This window comes from Mauremys reevesii, linkage group 13 (assembly GCF_016161935.1).
Source record: "Mauremys reevesii isolate NIE-2019 linkage group 13, ASM1616193v1, whole genome shotgun sequence".
NCBI classification, from domain to species: Eukaryota; Metazoa; Chordata; order Testudines; family Geoemydidae; genus Mauremys; species Mauremys reevesii.
In genome coordinates this window covers 44,067,320-44,087,804 of record NC_052635.1, presented here as the reverse complement: position 1 = coordinate 44,087,804, position 20,485 = coordinate 44,067,320, and the positions used below count along the sequence as shown (strand labels likewise).

General features: G+C 47.0%; 1 protein-coding gene across 1 annotated transcript; it reads right to left on the bottom strand.

Moving 5' to 3' along the window:
- Window positions 1-7,192: 7,192 nt before the first annotated feature.
- Window positions 7,193-19,036, bottom strand: PPDPF (pancreatic progenitor cell differentiation and proliferation factor). The gene is made up of 5 exons (XM_039498726.1): window positions 18,857-19,036; window positions 11,951-12,040; window positions 9,420-9,497; window positions 8,877-8,973; window positions 7,193-7,621 (listed from the first exon to the last, which is right to left on the bottom strand). The coding sequence occupies exons 2-5, from the start codon at window positions 12,003-12,005 to the stop codon at window positions 7,507-7,509; spliced, it is 345 nt and encodes a 114-aa protein (XP_039354660.1). The 5' UTR covers window positions 12,006-12,040; window positions 18,857-19,036; the 3' UTR covers window positions 7,193-7,506.
- Window positions 19,037-20,485: the final 1,449 nt, after the last annotated feature.

Sequence of the window (20,485 nt, the reverse complement as noted above, 5' to 3'; positions counted from 1 at the left end):
CATGCTCAAAGGTAGATCTTTGCTTCCTGTTTAGGTTGTCCTGGAGAGGTCTCATCTACACTGACAGACACAATCAATCTGGCGACGACAAGCAGAAGTGCATCCAAGAGCGATATTCTGTGTTTAGTCTGAAATTTATTCAGAGCCACAGAGTTCAAAATTGCTTTAGAAAGGTGGGCAAGCCTTAGCATCCAGATTGTACTGATGGGGAAACTGAGGCACAGAGCCGTTAAAGTGAGTGTTCCCGTTATATGCAGTGGGATTGAGAACACTGCCTTAAAGACTGGTTATTCTTCTTCTTCTCCCAGGACACTAGAACTTGTATTCAGCATCCAGTTTTTCCATATAACTGTGATATATCCCATTTTCTAATTAGGTGCAAAGTGAAACAGTAAATCAGTGGCTCTTCCAGAAATAGGACCCAGAAATCTTCTGGCTCCTTGGAGAAAAGTCCTAGAGAATATAACTTTTCTTGAGAATTGTTTAAGCCATCCAATAGAATACTATAATTCTCTGAGATTTTTAAGGCTTTCGCAATAATTACTATCAAATTCTATTAGTTTCATACCCATTAAACTCAAAGGATGTTTTCCATAAGAGTTTGCTCTAACCATTAGATTACAGAGCCTCATAGGGTACATCTACACTGCAAGAAACCCTCCCCAGTGGCGGTAAGCCCAGGTCAACTGACTCAGGCTGATGCTATGGGGCTAAACCCAGCAATGTAGATACGCTGCTTTAGCCACAAGGCCAGGCTTCCCCTCTGCTAAGCGAAAGAGGGTTGGAGTTTTCTTTCCTGACGAATGATATTCCCGGTTATTTCAGCTGGTTAGCATGCTTTTGACAAAATGGATTTTGGCTGAAATACGCTGTTTTGTCATAACTGAAACATTTCATGGAGGTGGATCAATTTCAGCAGCATTTTTGATGGGAAGATTTCTGAGGTTCAGGGTGGACTCTGGGGTCACGTCTCAGCAGACAGAGTAAGAACCCGAATTGAATACCTGACTGCTCTGATCCCCAAATGGACATTTCGACACAAATCTGTTTCACAAAAACGGTTGAGAGGTTGGTTTTTTTCATTCCAGGGAGGAACAAACCCAAATTTTGAAACCTTGAAAGTCCTTGCAAAATGGATTGTTGTCTTGAGGCCAGTTCTACTGGTTATTTTGGCTTCCTTTCCAGGAAAACTCCTTATTTATTCAGTAACAGTTTGGGTTACTGGTCAATGAAGAGAAACAACCAAGAGGGGAAAGATTGCAGGCAGATTGCATCAGGGTTTTGCTGTGCATAAGCACAGCCTCCCTGCACGGTCTTGGACTCGCTCTCCATCCCCTCCAGACAGGGCTGGCTCCAGGCCCCAGCACGCCAAGTGTGCGCTTGGGGCGGCATGCCGCAGGGGGCGCTCTGCCTGTCTCCGGGAGGGCGGCAGGCGGCTCCGGTGGACCTCCCGCAGGCGTGCCTGTGAATGCTCCACCGGAGCTGTGGGACCAGCGGACCCTCCGCAGGCACATCTGCAGGAGGTCCACTGGACTGGCGACCGCCAGAGCGCGCCCCCCCCCTCCCCCCGTGGCGTGCTGCCGTGCTTGGGGCGGTGAAATTGCTAGAGCCGCCCCTGCCTCCAGAAGTGGGTCTGCTCTACAGCCCCCTTATTAAAACAACCACATCAACACGGAGACACTCAGTCCGTGCAGTGTAAGCAGATCCCTGCAAGTCATTCCCCTTTCCCCACAGCAGCTGTTGCCCTGACATCCCAAAGGCTTAATCCCCGTACAGAGGATCCCAGCAATCCTTGCCTGTCTCTCTCCCCCGACCCGGCCTCCCTGCCTTGCTGGAGAGCAGAGGTAGTGGCGAGACGCATGCGCCCCAAGGAAGCCAGCTGCTCGTCCACATGGAAAAGTGGGATAAAGGTCAGCCAAGCAGGCAGGGAAGAGGGGTCAGGCCAGGTTTCATTTGGTTTGCATTTCTCTCTGCATTAGGAGTCTGGATTGCCATTTGGGGGGGGGTGCGGGGAGAGGGAGGGTGTCTTTTATCATCTATTGCTAGGAACCTGCTATAAACACCCCCAGGAATATCAACATCTGGAGGCTTCCTTACGGCCCCGTCCGTGCAAACAAGAAACCTCGGCAGAGCTGCTGGGAGCCTGGCACACAGGGAGAGGAAAGCTGGGGTTGATGTTCTGGCCCCTCCCTGGGAGAGGGAAGGATTTTGGTGCGTGTGTTTCAGCAAGATGCCTACGGCCTGGCTCATCGTTGCCACAAATGTCCCTCGTTCCCTTTGCCGCAGCGAGGGAGAGCCCCGGCCGCAGTCTCAGCTTGCCCGGAGGAGCTAGGGCAGGGACAGACAAACTTTTTGGCCTGAGGGCCACATCAGGGTTCCGAAATTGTATGGCGGGCCGGGTAGGGGAGACTGTGCCTCCCCCGACAGCCAGGCGTGGCCCGGCCTCTAGCTGACCCCTCCTGCTTCTCGCCCCCTGTCGTTTCCACCCCCCACACCCGGGACTCCTGCCCTATCCAATCCTCCCCCCTGTTCTGACCCCTGATGGTCCCCCCAGGCCTCCTGCCCCATCCACCCCTCCCTGTCCCCTGACCACCCCCCCCCAACTGTCCCCCACTGCCCCATCCAACCCGTCGTCTCATTCCTGACAGCCCCACCCCGGTGACCCCTGCCCCATCCAACCACCCCTTCTCCCTGGCCCCTGACTGCCCCCAGAACCCCTGCCCCTGACTGCCCCCTGGTGCCCCATCCAACCCCCCTCCTTCCTGACTGCCTCCCCGGGACCTCTGCCCCCATTCAACCCCCTTGTTCCCTGCCCTCTGACCACCCCCACCCCAATCCACACCCCACCCCCTGACCACCAGCCCAAACTCCCCTGCCCTCTATCCAACCCCCCCTCTAAGCTTTGGGCGGACTGGGCGCTGCTGTAGCTTGCACCAGCCGCCGATGGCTCAGGGGGCTGTTACAGTAGCACAGGCAGCTCTAGCCATGTCCCCCGGCCTCTTGTCCAGCTGCCTACAGCTGCCACAGGGAGGTAGATGCTTTAGGCGCTAGCGCCTGGCCTGCTCCCTTCACTGGACGAGAGACTCAGGCCTGCTTTGTGCCGGAGGGGAGGCTTGAAGTGGCCAGAAGAAAATCTCCAGGCCCCCTGTGCAAGCTGCAGGGAGAGAACATGCAGGGTTTCTGGTTTAAAAGCTCAGTTATCACGTGTGGGACTCGCTTCACTGAGCCCTTTCCCGAGGGAGCAAAACCAACATGGAACAAGGTTACAATGGTAGAAACTCAGCCCTCACCCCATTGCCTTGGCACAAGGCTCTGGGGAAACGAACACAGGGAACGCATACAACCATATTGACCCAGGTTGAGATTACGAGCCACCGCCCATCGGGGTGCTGTCAGTACTGGCACTGGGTCTCAAAGCTGAGAACCACAAATACAATGGTCTGAACTGCCCTTAATTCAAGTTACCTGTGCTCTGGACGTATAATTTTCACACAGGTCAGGGGCTCAGTCTTTGCCAGCTGGGAACCCTTCACAGAAGGTTTTGGGGTTTTTTTTAGAGCACATCTGCCAGCCAGCCACTCCAAGAGGGCTTAGACAGTCAGCAGAATCCCTCAGCCATGGTTTGATACAAGTGATCAGCTTCTCCAAGGTGCTCAGCGCCTTTAGCTCCTATTATTTCTGATCCCAGGAGATGCTGAACACCTGCTGCTCCTACTAGCCCCAAGGGGAGCTGCAAGGGGTCAGCTCCTCACAGGATCAGGCCCGTAGTGGCTGGACTTGTGCGGCAGGGGACATAAAATCGTGGTGGTGTATATCAGCTGTTTCCTGGGGCTAAAGGGAAACGTTCTCCTATAGGTGGTATAGGGCACGGTATAATCACTGCCACTTCCTCTGCCCACTCTGAACAGGGATAACTCTTTTGCTAGACTTGGTTTCAACCCAAACTGGAAATCAATTCCATTCTGCATGTTTCATACGTTAGGCACAGCCGTCTTGCAGGTAAAACTGCTGTCTTCCATAACCGGATCGGACTCTGCAAGGAAGTTAGGGCATCACCCAAACTCCCCCTAAATGACTTGGGAGCGGGGGGAGAGAAAAGAGTTAATTTGAATGGCTAGTTCGTCAGCAGCTGCAGACACGCCACTTAAATTTGGACATAATGAAGGCTACGTCCGTGTAATACTGTAAACTGATCTAGTCCGAGCAGGGATAGCCTGCTGTTCGCCCCCATAACAACGAAGCCAGCACTCAGTACCACACAGGCAAGAGGGAAAAGTGGCTGGCACTCAACGGCTTTTTCAATTTGCTTCACAGCTCAGGCACAGCAAATGTATGAACTGGCTGACATGATGGGTTGGACTCAATGACTCAGGAGGTTCCTTCCAGTCCTGTGTTCCTACAGGCTGAATGTGCAGGGCTGGCAATTACCAAGTTACAGCCCCTCCCTCAGCTTATTTGGAATGGAGAAACACCGATGGGAAATTATTAAGGCACAGCACATATGGAACCCCCACAAATTCACTACTCAGAACCGAACTCCACTTTGGCCCAGATCCCCAGCTGTGCGCAGTATTTGCTAGCAACAGCTGGGGGTAGGAGGAAAAGAAGAGCAGGGGAGAGGGCTGCAAAGGAGCCATTTGTGGCTCCTTGATCCTGCTCCTGAATTTATACTGGCCCTGGGCATACGTGGCTCAGTGCAGCCTCAGGTGCTGTGAAAGTCCGTGGCGAGAATGGTCGGTCGGGTGTTGCTCTGGCCACCGTTTCCCGACTGATTGAGGCAGTGATTTTATTTTTCCCTCAAACACTTTAAGAACATCTGGAGCCCATTAAATGCAGAGTGAATCGGCCAAGGCAGCAGTTACACACTCAGTGTCATACACTCTTGTGAAACACACACCTGAGTGCCTTCCACTTTACACTGAATTTTCACTCCCTCCTAGCCCAACAGAATATTGATTTATTAGGTTAAGTCACTAGCACTCACATCACAAGAGGCTCTGACTCAATGTCCTTTTTAATAAAGGAGAAGAGTTTCATGTCCTTCCACAAAGAGCAGTATTCCCCCTATGAAAAATACGCCTGAATAGTAAGATATGAGAATAAACCCTGTTGAATATGCCAGCTTCCAATTTTATGCATCTCTTTCCAACCCCTCAGCCTTTCTGTAACTAAGCACCTGTGGGATTGTCTAGGATTAGCCACATTAAAAGGTCTTTTTTTTCCCCCTCTTGTTGAAAATGCAAAACCAGGAGGAGTCAGACCAGATTTAGTTACAAGGCACAAGAGAAAAGTGTCATCCCTTTATGTTTGGACTGGGTCATGATAATGAGTATGTCATTTTTAAGGAAAGATTTGTGTGTTCCAAAACAGAGATTAAAAAACCACAATTATTGTTGGTAACTGTTCTAGGAGTACTCTGGGTTACACAATGGTTCTAGTGCAAAACAAGCCCTTTTGGACACCTTATCACATGTGTTAGTGAATCAGTAATCAGCTGTTTTCATACACAAGTGAGGCGAAGATCTGATTGCTGGGTTCTCTTATTTTCTCCATTTGCTTACAGTAGTTGAGATTTTGGCTTTTACTCACACATTTTGCACTAGCCCCAAAGAGACTGTTGCCATACAGACTAAGGCATCACGGAACTGTTCTGAAGTCATTTACAGCAAGGACCTGAGCAAAGACATTTCCCCGTAAACTTTGAGCGTCATGGCATTAGTCATAGATGAGTTTAAGATTTGTTTATAACCTACATTTTGCTTTGACTGAAGACCAGTTAATCCGGTCTCAGCAGGAGGGGTGCACTAGCCCTGCCTTCCTTACGGCTGCTTACAGCCCTAACTTTCTGTGATTCTAAGAAAGTGGGAAATGTTTATTTGGGGGAGGCCGGTTGAGCAAGATGTTTTCCACAGCTTGTATTTTTCCAAAAAAGTCATTGAGCTGTGACTTTTTGGCCCATCAACAAGATGATTGTTTTCACTTAGAACACTATGAGCTGGTTGGCTCAAAATTGTGGGAGAGGTTGCCAAGTTAATTTAAAAATCTGCCTGTAAGCCTTTATAGCTCAGAATGCCTTCCTGTTCTAACTAGGGATAAAAATAACTGCTTGCAGAGAAAAGCGGTGCCATTAGAACTTCGTTATTCAGTCACAAAAGGGCCTGCACGAACCTGGCTTTCAAAGCTGTGCACCTAATCTGCATGCAGACTTGACTGACACATATAGATGCAGCCAAACGATTGGTTATGTTGCACAGGAATAGTGACATTAGCTATCTAACAAGAGCAGACAGAAGTATTTGAATCAGGGCACTTTTAAAAGTTAAGTCTTAAGCTTTTTTTTAAAATCTATCTTGGTTTAGATTTTACAGAAAAATAAATTGATTGTTTCCAACCATGGAGCTGGATAAAATTGGTCTGTGCTATACCACCTTAAGGTTTGTACTTGAGAGAGTAAGGCCATGCAATGCATGGGCCACATTGCTGTAGCCCCCAGCCCCTCATTTGCTCTGAAAACAATGTACTAGACAATTAGGGAATGCTGCAGTAAGATCAACTTCCATGCTCCTTGCCAGCTGGAACCCTTATGATAAAGGCCGACTAAGCAGGACAGCTGTTAAACATTATCTGAAGACACAACAGCCACGATAGTGGTCTTAGAAAAGTTTACTACAGCAATTTCAAAAGCAACAAGAGATTCCTATTAATGTAGATCAAGTGCTTTGGTTCCACGGCATTCGTAACATACAATTTTTACTTTCTAGGCAAGTGCTAACATTTCTCACTGGAGCAGTGGCATGCACAGCTGCTGATGGAACAAACCTTTTGTGCAGACAGGCACTGTTATTTGTCTGGCAGGTAGTAACTAAAAGAAAAAGGCCATTTTAAGAAAATATGGGCTTATGGTTCCATGCATGTAGGGTATGACAGATGCAGCCTGTCAAGCAACCTTTCGTTGCATTTCAGCCTGCATCTATGCATCGATACACGCATACATAACTGCAGAGGTCGCTCTTTGTTTTAATTGTTGAAGAATGTGTAGTTTCCTTTTTGAAGTGCTTGTTTACCTAGATCCTCCTGTACCTACATTAAGAACCGGGTGCTTGAAAGCCAGAAAGGCGACTTGGTCTCCAGCCTTGCAGCTGACACTCAAAAAGGTGGCAGCTGATAACTGAAGTGAATTTTACGACAGGGCTTTAACCTTTTTTTTATTAGCAATGGGTCAGATGCTGAGCATTTAAAAGGCTGCTTAAGTTTATTAGTTTCCATTGAACAAGTAAACAAAGTGTTACCAAGGCTGTATGGAAAGAATACAGTCAAATTAATGAAACAGTACAAAGGTGGTGTAAATTTTTTTTGTTTGTTTGTTTTTTTTAAAAAACCTACATCTAAATACTTAACGCAGCCTGTCTACTCTACGGGGAAGGGGAGTGGAAAATGGGCTCTGACTCCTAGCGTTTGGATCAGAAGCAGCAACCAGGCGGGCAGCAGGAAGATGTGCCAGCCTGTTCACGCAGACGGCCCAGCACTCGGTTTGCTGGGCTCACTGGCGTGGCGCTTCCTCATTACTTCCTGAGCCAGGCCACAAGTGATCACGCCGTTGGCCACCTGGAAAGTTCCTGAACTGAAAGACAAGAGAGACACGGGGTGAGGGAAAACGAGAGACGCAAACCATCTTTGCCACAGCTGCCTCGGACACAAGGCTGGTGAACTGCAGCTCCCTGCTCTCATTAGAGCTCCTCATATGTTCCCACTGCAGTGATTCCAGGACAGACTTCTAGTGAGTCCAGAGAGACGGTGGAAACACCCAAACTCAGCCATCACTGCTCCAGATTGGGCAGCACTTCCTGGCTGCAGTGAGCAACATCTGCAACAAAAAGCTGTGCTACTCGACAACAGGGTCTTATTGGCAGCAACAGCTCCATTGTTTACTGGCTAAGGCAGCTGGAGCTATTCTCCCGCCCCCTTGACTTGCTGCATCCACAGGGCTGCATGCAACCATGTGTGCACACAAACTAGTTAATCCACATCTGCACCTGCAGTTTCTACCGCTGCTGCCTGTGCAAGCTGGGCCTGGAATCACCACCCCTAGCATTTAATCTCTGGCTCTTTTCCTGCACTTCTTGGGTCTAACCACTAAGCTTTGAGGACACTTTCCTTGAGGGCCACTACATTTGGTCCTTTTATTATACCAATTTTCAATGGCTACAAAAGAAAAATAAATCCTCTCCTCCTCTGGAACTTGTAGTAGAATACAGCAGAGAGAAGGACTTTCTGTTCGTGACATGCAGTGTTGGTGTAGCTGGGTCAATCCCAGGATATTAGTGAAATTAGCTTCTCTCTCTACCAACAGAAGTTGGTCCCTAACCCACCCTGTCATTCGGTTCATGATAGCTTTTGCACAAAAAACACTTCAAACAAACCATTAGCTTCCCCGATTCCACAGTAAAACAGATGTTCCATCTTCCACAACATCTGAAGAGACAGGCCCAGATCCTCAAAGGTATTTAGGTGCTTAACTTCCATGGGAGTTAGGCAGCTGAGGAGGAGATGGGCCTCAGAGTTTTAGGTCTAGTATCGCCTCATAATAATGAGTGACAGTGCTCCTATTCCCAGGCTACAGTGATTCCTTTTGCCTCCATTAGCCCTTTGCTGCTGGGTGGATCGTTAAGATTCAAAGCACTTCAGGAGAGACCATCTGGAAAGTATGCTAGATATGCAGTGCAAAATGCAACTAAGCAGAATTATAAGAAGTTACAGTTTGCATTCCTATAGACCTCCCTTGTCCTTGCCATGCCAATATTCCAAGCCACCCTTCAAGCTTCTTAGTTTATCTCCATTACCATTTTCTGAATGAGCTAAAACAAACGTCCACTTACTTCTCTGGGGATTCCGACACAGTTGTCATGACGGGATGGGTTGGCTTTCCAAAGAAGAAGCTAGCCCACCAGTGACCAGGGTCAGACTTGGGAAGACCTGAAAAGCAAACACTTATGAAATATGACCGCTGGGTACAGGCAGCTTGATTAGGAGATACAGCAGAAATAGGTACTCCCCTGATTACCACGGTGGTCTTGCTACACGTGCAAGCAAGAGGGCAAATTAAGAAACTGGCACTCTGAAGTGGTGCCTCATGAAGGAGTAGATGCCAGCTACAACAACTTCAGCTCTCTTCTATGCAGTTTCTCTCTATAGGGATTTTTCTGCCATTATAAATGGTTCTGTATAACCCATGGATAATGTACTTAGTTAGTTAGCACTGAGAATGTTTTTGAAGCTACACTGATCCTCTGAAGAGCCATGGAGAAGGTAGCTTGTTTTGTATTAAAATTAAGGAGATGGTACAAGAGCGTTTTGACCACAAGAGCTCCCCTCCGTAAGAGGCTGGGCCAGAGAGCCCAGGCTGTAGGAAAGGTGCTTACCCGGATGGTGAGGAATAACCTCCCCAGAGTATTCAGCACTTCCACAGGAGCTGTTGCTGGAAGTGGAACCCAGACGCCCTGTGAACGAGATTGCATCTCATCAGACCAACGTTCTCCTCTGCCAATATTAGATCTACTGCTGTAATGAACATCCTCATTGCAGTTAGTACATGGTTTGCCATTAAAGTATTCGCCACATTACTGCTTCTTAGGCTCAGGTACCAGTTTCCACACCAGCTAATGTCCTGTTCTGAGTATCGGCGGGTATGTGCCAGCCTTTTAATGGTATCCACCCTACACAGCAAGCATTAGAGCATGTTTGAAGGACGCGTTAGCCTGCCATCACACATTTGTAGATATTTTTAAGTGCTCCTTTACAAGATTTCCTGGCACAGTGTTTTAAGAATAGATTCTTTCACACCCAAAGGACAAAGAATAACCTCAAAATAGCTTTCCCGGCAAACTAGGTAATTACAAGCAGCAGCAGGTTAATGCCACAGGTTGGAACACAGGTGGTGCTACACGGACATAACGCCTTACAAAACTGTTTGGAAAAAGTCTTTATGGAACATCTCACTCAGCAAGTGGATACAAGTAACTAACCCACACTCCATATCTTGCAAGACACAAGTATAATTTTTATGTAGGATTCTAGGTCATGGAGGGAGGGGGAAGGTTTTGGTTTCATGCACATTGGGAGTCTCCCCTTCTACTGTGGGGAAGACAGAGGCCTGGTCTATGCCTAAAATTTAGGTTGACCCAACTAAGTTGCTCAGAGCTGTGAAAAATGTTGCCATCTGAGCACCCTAATCCCCAGCATAGACACAGTTAGGTCAATGGATGGATTTGTCCATCACCCGAGCTACTGCCTCCTGGAGAGGGATTACCTACATGGAAGGGTTTTTTCCCCTCAGTTAATGCAGGAAGCGTCTCTCCTACAGCACTACAGCTGATGTGCCACTGTAGCAGAGACATTCCTGCATGGAGGGACTTGCCTGACATGTGGCAACTACTGAGATTTACCTTTGGCCAAAAGGATCTTGCTGGAGAGCAACAACGATCTGAACGTAGACGGTGCTTTATGAAACAAGGTCCCACAATATCAATTTCCCCCCTCCATCCTGCAGTGGCCAGGCCACTCTGAGTTGGGGCCAGGAGAGGGGCACCCCTCCCCCAGCCCGTCCCCAGGCAGGTCCCCTAAGTGCCTGCGAGGCACTAAATAGGCTGCTGCATGGCCGGTGTGGCTTACAGGGAAACTTAGAGGCTTGGGACACCACCCCTGCCCATCCTGGCATGTTTGCTAGAAGCTGGGAATGGGCGACAGGGGATGGATCACTTGATGATTCCCTGTTCTGTTCATTCCCTCTGGGGCACCTGGCATTGGCCACATCAGAGGACAGGATACTGGGCTAGACTGACCTTTGGTCTGACCCAATATGGCCAGTCTTGTGTTCTTAATCCTCAGCTGGTGCTATTTGGTAAAGCTTTATGGACAGTGGAGCTACGTTAGCTCAGACCACCTGAGGATCTGGCCCTGTACTCTAGGCTCATGTGGCCATGCTGTATTTTTCTGTTTACTTTGCCTTTTGCAGAAGTATTTGTTCTACACAATGTTTAGCTAAGTCACCTCCCACCCTATGCTCTCAGGAGCTTTAAGGTAACTCTAGAAGCAGAGGCTTTCAAGAAAAGGAAAACAGCCGTTAACCCCCCCAGAAATCATTGTTCCTTTGTTTGTATGGTAGCTCATATGGTTGAGGAGAGAGAATGCTGGCACAATTAAGGGAGTGTGGATCATTATCTCCCTGCTGAATGCTAAATAAGACTCACTCCCATTCTTGGCTCCTAGCCTCCTTTTTCAACAACAACAAAAAAAAAAAAATACTGCAGTGTCAGGCATTTGTTTTGCCTGAACAAGAAGTGGTCTTTGTTTAAAGAGGGCCTAGCGCCTGGCCGGATCACATTTATTTCAGAAATGCCATGACATTGCCATCAGCAGATCCTTCAAGTTAATCCACACTTCAGGTCCTAGAAGGAGTTCTGTTGGTGATTCTTTGAAAGGAACAATCAAGAGAGAAACGGTACATTGGCTATGCATTGAGAAAGGATGCAGAAGCCGATGGCTTTGGCACAGGCACACAGTAAGCCAGAATAGGAGATTATCTAAAGCCCAGATCTTTCAAACTGGCATTTCCAAAGGCATTTAAGGGAGTTGGGGTGCTCAAATCCCATTGAAATTCAGTGAGGGATGAGCACCCAACTTCTCTAGGCTCCTTGGAAATGGAAGTTAAAGAGGAACCTATAAATACATTGTGGTTGGGAAGCAAATTTGACTGTTTTTGAGCAGTTCTACATGGGCATTACAAACTTCTACCAAGGTAGGAGAGTTCAGCGACTTTTCTTAGCAAGACCCACTCCACAGAAAGGTGTGAGCTAGATAGATATATTCCCCACCCACCCACACGAGCGGCTGCCGTGCAGTTTGTGAGCACCTCCATTTTGCACCAATTAAAGGACAGCGTAGCAGTTCTTACTTCTGTAGTAGTCATGGGTTGCCACAAGTGAGCCGCTTGATGGGATTGCTGCCATGTTACTTGATCTTAGTTCTTGTACAGATATCAACCCTGCAAGACAAAGGAGTGAGCCTTCAGAATATGGGGAGTGTCCAAGACCACATACCACCACACATGCCAAACCCACAAAAAAAAAGTGCAGAAATTGGGCTTGTTTTTTCGCTTAATTGGCTTGTGAGTTGCTTGTTGCCTAGCTTGGCTTAGCTTGTTGCCTTTAGGGGAGGGAGGGGAAGGGCTGCCTTGGCAGGAAGAGAGTCAGGAGGGCCCACCACAGGCCCAGACTGCACACCAGGCGGGGAATCTAGTCACATAGTGTTTGGGATTGGCTTGGTCTGGCCCTGTTTTGAAATGGAATTAGCTTGATTTTTGGCTTATTGTGAAAGTCAGGGAGCTTATTTACCACGTGAAAGTTGGCAACTGAGCATATCACAGAGAGCAACTAAATGTGGCACAAGACTCAAAGTATCTTCTATTACCATTCTTATAAAGCCTAAACCATGGGATAACCCAACGTTCAAACGAGGGGGGGAAGCATGCTACACCAGACATCATTCAGGGTGTTCCTTGATTACTGAACTAGATTCAGGATCTCAACTTTCACTTAAAGTAACAATTCCTAATGCGCAGGATGGATTTGAGTAAGTTTATCTTGCAACATTTCTGACAGTGTGCTAGTTAAAATTCAGTGTTGATGTTCTACCTTCTTGGGTCTTCAGATTGTATTAAGGGTAATTGTTTTCCTCTGTATGCAGTACATACCGATAGTCCATACCACTTCCATGGACTAATACTTTAGTAGTTAAAAGTACTGTATTAAACAAAAGCTAATCAGGAAGTCACAGGAGGAACCATCATGAGCACAACTTTTCCATTCAAAATGAGACCATCCTCGCTAGTACATATTACCATTACTGTGAATAGGTGCTGGAACTAGGGATGATCACACACACACACACACACACACACACACACACACACACACACCATGAAGAGCTAACAAAGTATGTGTGAATGACACAAGAGGGAGGTTGATGAACACAACAATAGTGTCATGATCTGTTTTGTTTTCATCCCTTTGCTTTGTATATTAGCAGCAGAAATGCTTGTGCACTCATTCACCTAGACTCCATGTGACTCCCAGAAAATCACAATTAGACACCACTGGTCTAACAGCGGACATTTGCAGACTGCAGAGTTGTTTGATCAGCCCATTGTTTAACCAAAAACCCCAACATCCAACTTCTCTAACATGTGAGGAAACTGCCGTACACAAGATGTCCTTTAACAGAAAGAGGCTAAGCTCATGGATAAATTACTTGTTGATAGTTCTCACCCCTACAAATTAGTGGATAGGACTTTCCAATAATCACTTTAAAAAAAAAAAAAGTAATTTTAATGTTGGAACAACCTGTGAAAGCAAGCTACAGTCACATCTTCAGAGCAGTCACCACCGGACAAATTTCATACACCATACGGCCATCTGTTCTGTAGGTCTGTCTCATCAGCCAAGTAGAAGTGTTTACAAACACTTACAGAAACAGATGCAGGAAAAATGGTTCACTTGAAATCACTCCCATCCTTCCAGATCAGTACACACCATGCAATACTTACGGAGGATGGATGCTACAGAGATAAAGCATTGGAACTGGACTCACGGGATCTTGGTTCAGTTCCTAGTTCTACCACAGACTTCCTGGGTAACCTTGGGTGAGTCAATGTGCCTCAGTTCCTCAGCTGTAAAATGGGGACGGTATTTCCTTTATCCCACCCTTTGTCCCATTTACTTACATTGCAAGCTCTCTGAGGCAGGGACATGTGCAGCATCCAGCATAGTGGGGCTCCCACGCCCTGTTGTAACTGGGAGGGTGCTACTTTGATATTAAAGAAGAAGAATTGTATGGTGCTCGGTTTCCACTGCTCTTCCTCATCCGACACACACAGCCGGGCTATCATAAGTAGAAATAATGAAGGAAACAAACATGCCCATTTACTTCATCCACTCAGAGTTCTCTGCTATCTTCCAAGCACACAGCCAAGTAACACTTTACTCCCTCCTGTCAACAGAACAGTCAGCTAATTATGAAGCAGCACCTCTTAAAACAGCCCATTATTCACCATTAGCTGTGAAAAACAGGGTATGAAATATTAAGTATTAATGTAGCTGGACTACAGGCGCATACTCAGCCCTGCTGGCATCTGACACGTCTGCTGACCGGCGAGTGAAGTACAACTGGCTGGGGAAAAGAAGGTTTTTTTGCCAAAGCTCCAGCCAGCTCTACCAAAAAAAAACAAACCACAATTCTAGATTTAGTGGTAAAAAGTTAGAGCCCAAAGCAGCCCATAGCCCTCAGAGCACTGGGTAGTTATCAAAACATCCTGTATGTGCTGATGAGTGGTATGTAGAAAAGACAAAGCTGCCAGCTAACATTACCTAGGGTGTGGCAGCCTTTCCTTCCTGATGTGCACTTTGGAAGTAACATCTGGCAAACCAGGCCACTGCGGCAGTGCCACTTGTAAGCCACAGGTCGGTCTGTTTCCAGGCAAAATTCAAGAAGTTTTTCCAATCTGGCTGCCTAAGGAACTGCAGCTTCCGATTTGTCATCATGGCTGCTAAGCTGCAGTCCCCAGACACTGGAAAACTGGAGGCAAAATGTTCCCAGATGGTCCCCCACTGTGGAATCCCTCGCTGCTCAGGCAAGCCAGAGGCAGAGTTTGTTGTTTTCAGAGCAGAGTACAAGACTCGCCTTCCTCTGGCCAACACACTGTCTGTTCACTTTTCTGTTTAATAAATTGTTATTTGTTTGCATGTGACAAGCCCGTAGCCACAGCACCTAACTACAGCATGATGCAGTGAAAACACTATCTTCAGCATTCTCCTATTTAAAAGCCAACTTCATGCTAGTCTTAGCACAGATAATAATTTGTTACTATGAAACGTTTACAAAATGATTAGTTAAGGAAACCAATTCAGGGAAGTACAGTTGATCCAAGAAGCTTCTCCAGACACATTAACATGCAGGGATTTAAATCTGAATCCTGTAACACTGCCTGTGGGAAACATCCCAGAAGGTGGATCGCACCTTTGCTGCTACTTATCGGACAGATGCTCTGTCAGACACAGGAAACAAGGTGTGTTTAGGATAGTGATACTCAGACCTCAGTGGTTCAGGAGCCAAATTAGTGACCAACATTAGCTAAAGGAGCCATAGTAGTGTAAATTCATTGTTTCATTTACTATAATACTATATATTCATATTTAAATAGTAGGACAGGGAAAATATTTAGTTTTTATATGTATGATTCTCACAGCAAAATGACCAAGTATTAATTTATCCACTACAAGGAGTAAACATAGTAAAGCATCCAAATTTAATTATTAACCAGTCACACTGTGTTTTAATATCATGTGCTGCAGAGACACACGATACACATTAAAGAGCTGCTTACAGCTCCCGAGCCTCAGTCTGAGTATCACTGGTTTAGCATATGCCCAGGCCCAGCCATCCCCTGCTGCTGCAGATTACTGGGGAAGCACAGAGTGAATACCTCTCTAGGTGTTAAGGTGAGCATGTAGAATACAGAAGAGAGGAAGACTAGGGGGACAGGTTATGATCTAGTAAGTTGGACTTGCCTAGTAACAGCTCTCGGACAAACTCAGTACCCTTCATGGCAATAGAGCTACAGGAGCAGGGAGCCTTGGGAGAAATTCCTCATATCCTAATAACCAGCACCACTGACAAGATCAACCCAACTATTCCCAACCAAGGAGAGTGTCTACAACTCATCACCTTTCAATGGAAGGAAGAATGATTAAGGGGCAGGGCTTTAATTTGAAGTTCAGCTACCAAAGGAAGAAACTACTGAAACGGTAGCTGTATATTACATAAAACTGGTCATGCTCCATCTTGCTACTAAATGCATATCTTGGGTATTGCCATGTCCCTCACCTTACTATAGTATCTAAACACCTCATGGTCTTCAGTGTGTTTACCCTCACAATACCTCTGTGAAACAAGAAGCATTACCCCCTATGTACAGATGGGAAACTGAAGCACAGATTAAGTGACTTGCCCAAGGTCTCAGAAAATCAGCAGCAGAACAGGTAGGTTAGCCTGGGGCTTGGGAGACCCATGTTCATGCGCTCTCTCAGCATCTTGAGCTCTCTTCTCATCCCCTTTCAGCATCTTATTTATGTAGCAAAGGACTCGCCTGATCACTATGGATGTAACAGCAAATGGCTTTTCACATTCTTCAGCATGTGAAAAGACAGATATATGCCAATCTCAATTTTGAAAAACAAACACCAAATAAATGTACAGACATGATCAGTATGAAAGAACCAACTGGAACCTCAACTGCCAATGAAGGCTGCAGCCTCAAGTTTGAGGTTAAAGTTTATTTCATTTCCCATTCTGCTTTTAATAGACTCCATTAAAAACAAATCATATTCCACTTTCAGCCAGATGCATGTCACTCCATGTCCCATGTTTTAAGCTACACACATTATATGATGAAGGCACAGGGTCATCAAGTCAGAGTTTATTGAGAGAAAAAAACAATTCTAGTTTGTCCTTGTCTGCTAAATTCTTATCATAGTGTAAAGCCACTCAAACCTCTGATGAGCAGAGTAACAGAGACAGATTTATTTCACATGTAAACATTTCTGTGTCAGTGGCACGAGTACTTAGAACTTGTCCTTAATCTCTAGTCTTTGAAAAGCCTCTCTGTAGTCACTCCACTTAAACCAATACTTCCCAAACTGTGGTACATCAGCTTGATATTTTCTATCAATTCATTTCACAATAATATTTTAAGACGATGGTGTGTGAACCATAAAGTTAAGTTAAAACGAAGCTCCATTACCAGCTTATAAAACAATACACCTTTGTAAAGTTATCAGCGTTCAAGCATGTTGCTGTATGAAAGAGGTTCTGCTGACGGATGTGATCAATTTTCTCTGGTGTATCCAGTGCACTTTTCCTTAAAGTATCAGACTATGGATAGTAAGCGCCTCATCAGATTGCACTTTCATTTTGTGATCAAGAATGACTGAAATTCCTCTGAAATTGTTTGATGGAAAAGGTAAACAGCTGCATATTAACTGGCAAATAAACCTCTACTACACATTTGTGGGCCTAACAAATGTGGTCTCCTTACAGATTTTAGTGCTCAAGGAAATCAAATGCAGATGAATGTACAACATGGTCCATTCAGTACAAGATTCTGCTAGTCAAAAATGACCAAGGTAATGTAGCCATAAGCAGTGTGTGTTGGCAGAGGCAGTTGGCACATCTAATAAAACCTTCACAAACTGCCTAGAAGAACCGAGTTTGAATGAAATCTGGTTCAGACCAGTTTGATCAGAATCCTCACACACAGGACATGTCCTTTCCTCCAGAGCATGTTTGATGAGGGAATACAATTAATGCAGAAGAAATAGAACAGCAACAGATTCACACTGCTTAGCTGGATGAAAAAAAAATAGTCTGCACTTCTACACTGGGGGCTTTAACATTTTTAGAAAACTGTGGGGGTTGTGGGGGGAAGGGAGTCAGTGACTAGGAGTATGTAAACTGAAGGGAAATCATGAAAACATGTTTGATTTACAGGGTGGGAGGAAGTGGCCGTTTCCCCTGTCTCTCGTCTCTTTTGGAGAATTCTTTACTTGCCTGCAGCTGGGGGTGGGGAACTCTGCTAGAGCACACAAGCTGAAAAAACCGGACTGAACTGGCTCGCAGCAACCTACAGAGAGCCCCATCCCATCCCCCTAGCCTAGCTTCCTTCCAGTTCTGTACTTCGCTACAAGCATGATCCAGCTCGCTCAGCACGGCTCAAGTAATTGCAGGGGAAGGAGAGAGGCAGAGAGGGAAAAAAGCATGTCAAGGATTTGGGGGGCAGATTTGGAGGTGTCCGGATGTTCAGTCTCATATCCTAGGAAAACAAAAAAAGCCCGGCACAGAAAGCAATGCCCCCTCTCAGCTCTACGATCAGCACAGGGGGGCTGCGGTAACCCCACCACAGCAACGCTGTGTCTAGAGGCTGCACGGCAACGGGCCTGGGTTACAAGATCCCCTGAGACGCGTGCGAGGAAAATAAAAAACAAGACAAAGACAGAGCAGCGGACCCTGCACATGGGGGGAGCGGCCTCTCCGGAAAGGAAACAGCTGCCAACATCCCGAACGAACTCAGCGCAGTTCTCCCAGGGTGCCCGCAGCTCTGACCGACTGGTGCCAGCCCAGGTGGGCCACGGAACGTCGGGACACGGGCCACGGAACGTCGGGACACGGGCCCCGATAACGAGTGAAACCCCCATCCATGTCGCTTGCAATGCAACTGACAAAGCCACCGGTGGCCCGTTTCACTCCTGTTTCGGGGGGACACGGGGAAACCCTATTTTCCTTCCGCTTCAAATCTTCACCCACATCCCTTATTTGCCCCGTACCTAAGGGGGTCGGGGGGGGGGTGAGCTAGAAAGGCCCTGTCAACTCTGGGACAGTTTCACCGACGCAGAGCTGGGGGGGGGAGAAATCCCCCCAAATGAGAGGAAAACATTTAAAAGAGCCTTTAAAGGCGAGATCTGGGGCCAGTCCATCCTCCCCACACCAGCAAGGCTTGGCAGCGTGTCTGGAAACAGAGAACACACCCCGATCAGCCCTTCCCCAAATCGACACAAGACACTCGGTTTAACAAAGCTGCGGGCGCACAGCTCGCTGGATCTGCGGTCACCCGCCACCCCTCTCTGGCACCCCCAGTTCACCCCACCACCAGTTGCTCAAAGTTTCCCTTCGCGCAGCTATTCTCGGAATCCCCAGCCCGACTGGGTTTGGGGGGAGTGTGTGTGTGTGTGGGGAAGGGGGGACGTGTTACCTTGTTTCTTTTCAGCGCTGCTGCCAGCAGCACCCTCACGGCTTGAGATCACAGGTGGCGAGGCTCAGGGGAGTAAACGCTAGGCCACAGAGCCCATTTGCAAAGGAGATACTGGGAGTGCACTCCACGTCCACGAAACACAGCCAAGGTCTAAGGGGTTTCAGAGGCGGCGGCGCCGCAGCATGGCTTTATATAAACCGGAGCCCAAAGCTCGTCACAGCTCGTGTGCACGCTGGGGACGCCCCCAGTAGGAGGGGAGAGAGGAGGTTTCTTGTCCGCGCTGGGATCGGAGCGTGTCAGCCCCACGGGTGATTGCACCGACTCTCTGTGGTGTTGTGTATTGCTAATCCGGAGTTCACACATTCAGCAAGCAGGAAACGGGAGTGAAATGATTCGGAGGGGGTCACCTTGCAGATCAATACAAAACCTGCCTCCCGTTGGGAAAAAAAAACAGGCAACATTTTGCAAACAGCCATGCCCCTGCCCCTTGGGGGAAATATTACTAATGATTAAATTAATAGGGCAAAATCACCCTTGATGCAACTTTGTTTAGGTCAAGGGTGTTGCACCCAGGGATGAATCTGGTTTATTGATGTAATTAGAAGTGTAATATTTTGTTTTGTTCTGGCATTTACACTCATCCGTGTAAATAAATTAATACAAAATGTAAAGATTAGAATGGGAAATTGAGGTCCTTGCAATGAGCTCAGGGGTTCACCTGCCCAGAGCTCCTTGCAGGATTGGGAGCATATGCCTCAATCCTACAAATGCTTCTGTCAGTGTAGTCTCTTATATGACCCCTTATCACCATAGTATCTGAGGACCTCAGGATCGTTCGTGGATTTATTCCCACAACATCCCTTGAGTGACAGGCTGAGTTACACAGGAAGGCTATGGCTGACGGCGACCCAAGAAATGAATGGGGCTGCTAGTCTGGTTCCCTATTCCCCCAGGCCACACTTATGTGTACTTAAGCCACTGCATAACTTTACTCAGCTGACTAGTTCCATAGCTGTAAGTGGGACTACTCACGTGGTTAAAGCAGCAAAGAGTGTTGTGGCACCTTATAGACTAACAGACGTTTTGGAGCATGAGCTTTCGTGGGTGAATACCCACTACATGCATCCGACGAAGTGGGTATTCACCCACGAAAGCTCATGCTCCAAAACGTCTGTTAGTCTATAAGGTGCCACAACACTCTTTGCTGCTTTTACAGATCCAGACTAACACGGCTACCCCTCTGATACTGATCACCTGGTTTAAGTTATTAATGTTCTTCAGTCTTTGCAGGTTCGAGTCCATATACAGTACGGCATAAATGCAATTCCATACTATGACATAAATCAACACAGCAAAGCAATTGCTTACTTCAAGTCTCTGATCCTGCAGCCCTCACAGAATATTCCCATTCGGTGGGAGTTTGGGTTATGGAAAGACAGCAAGATATGAACGCCCATCAACTGTTTCTTACAAGGAAGCATCTGGGATTAGGTATACATTTCTTTCTCACTTTAGTGTTGTTGAGCCAAGGGTGCAGAAGTGCTTGAAGCACAGTACAGGATGTTCCCGGGCAAAAAGTAAGCAAAGCACCTTTCTCTGGCAATTTAAACTCCCTTTTAAACAAAGATT

Bases quoted from the DNA above. Each gene is read 5' to 3' on its own strand.
- PPDPF (XM_039498726.1), bottom strand. From the start codon at position 12,005: ATGGCAGCAATCCCATCAAGCGGCTCACTTGTGGCAACCCATGACTAC. The intron at 8,974-9,419 runs GTAAGCACCTTT...TTTGCTTTTCAG, and splicing joins GGTTATTCCTCACCATCCGG to GTCTTCCCAAGTCTGACCCT. The intron at 7,622-8,876 runs GTAAGTGGACGT...CTTGTCTTTCAG, and splicing joins GTGTCGGAATCCCCAGAGAA to TTCAGGAACTTTCCAGGTGG.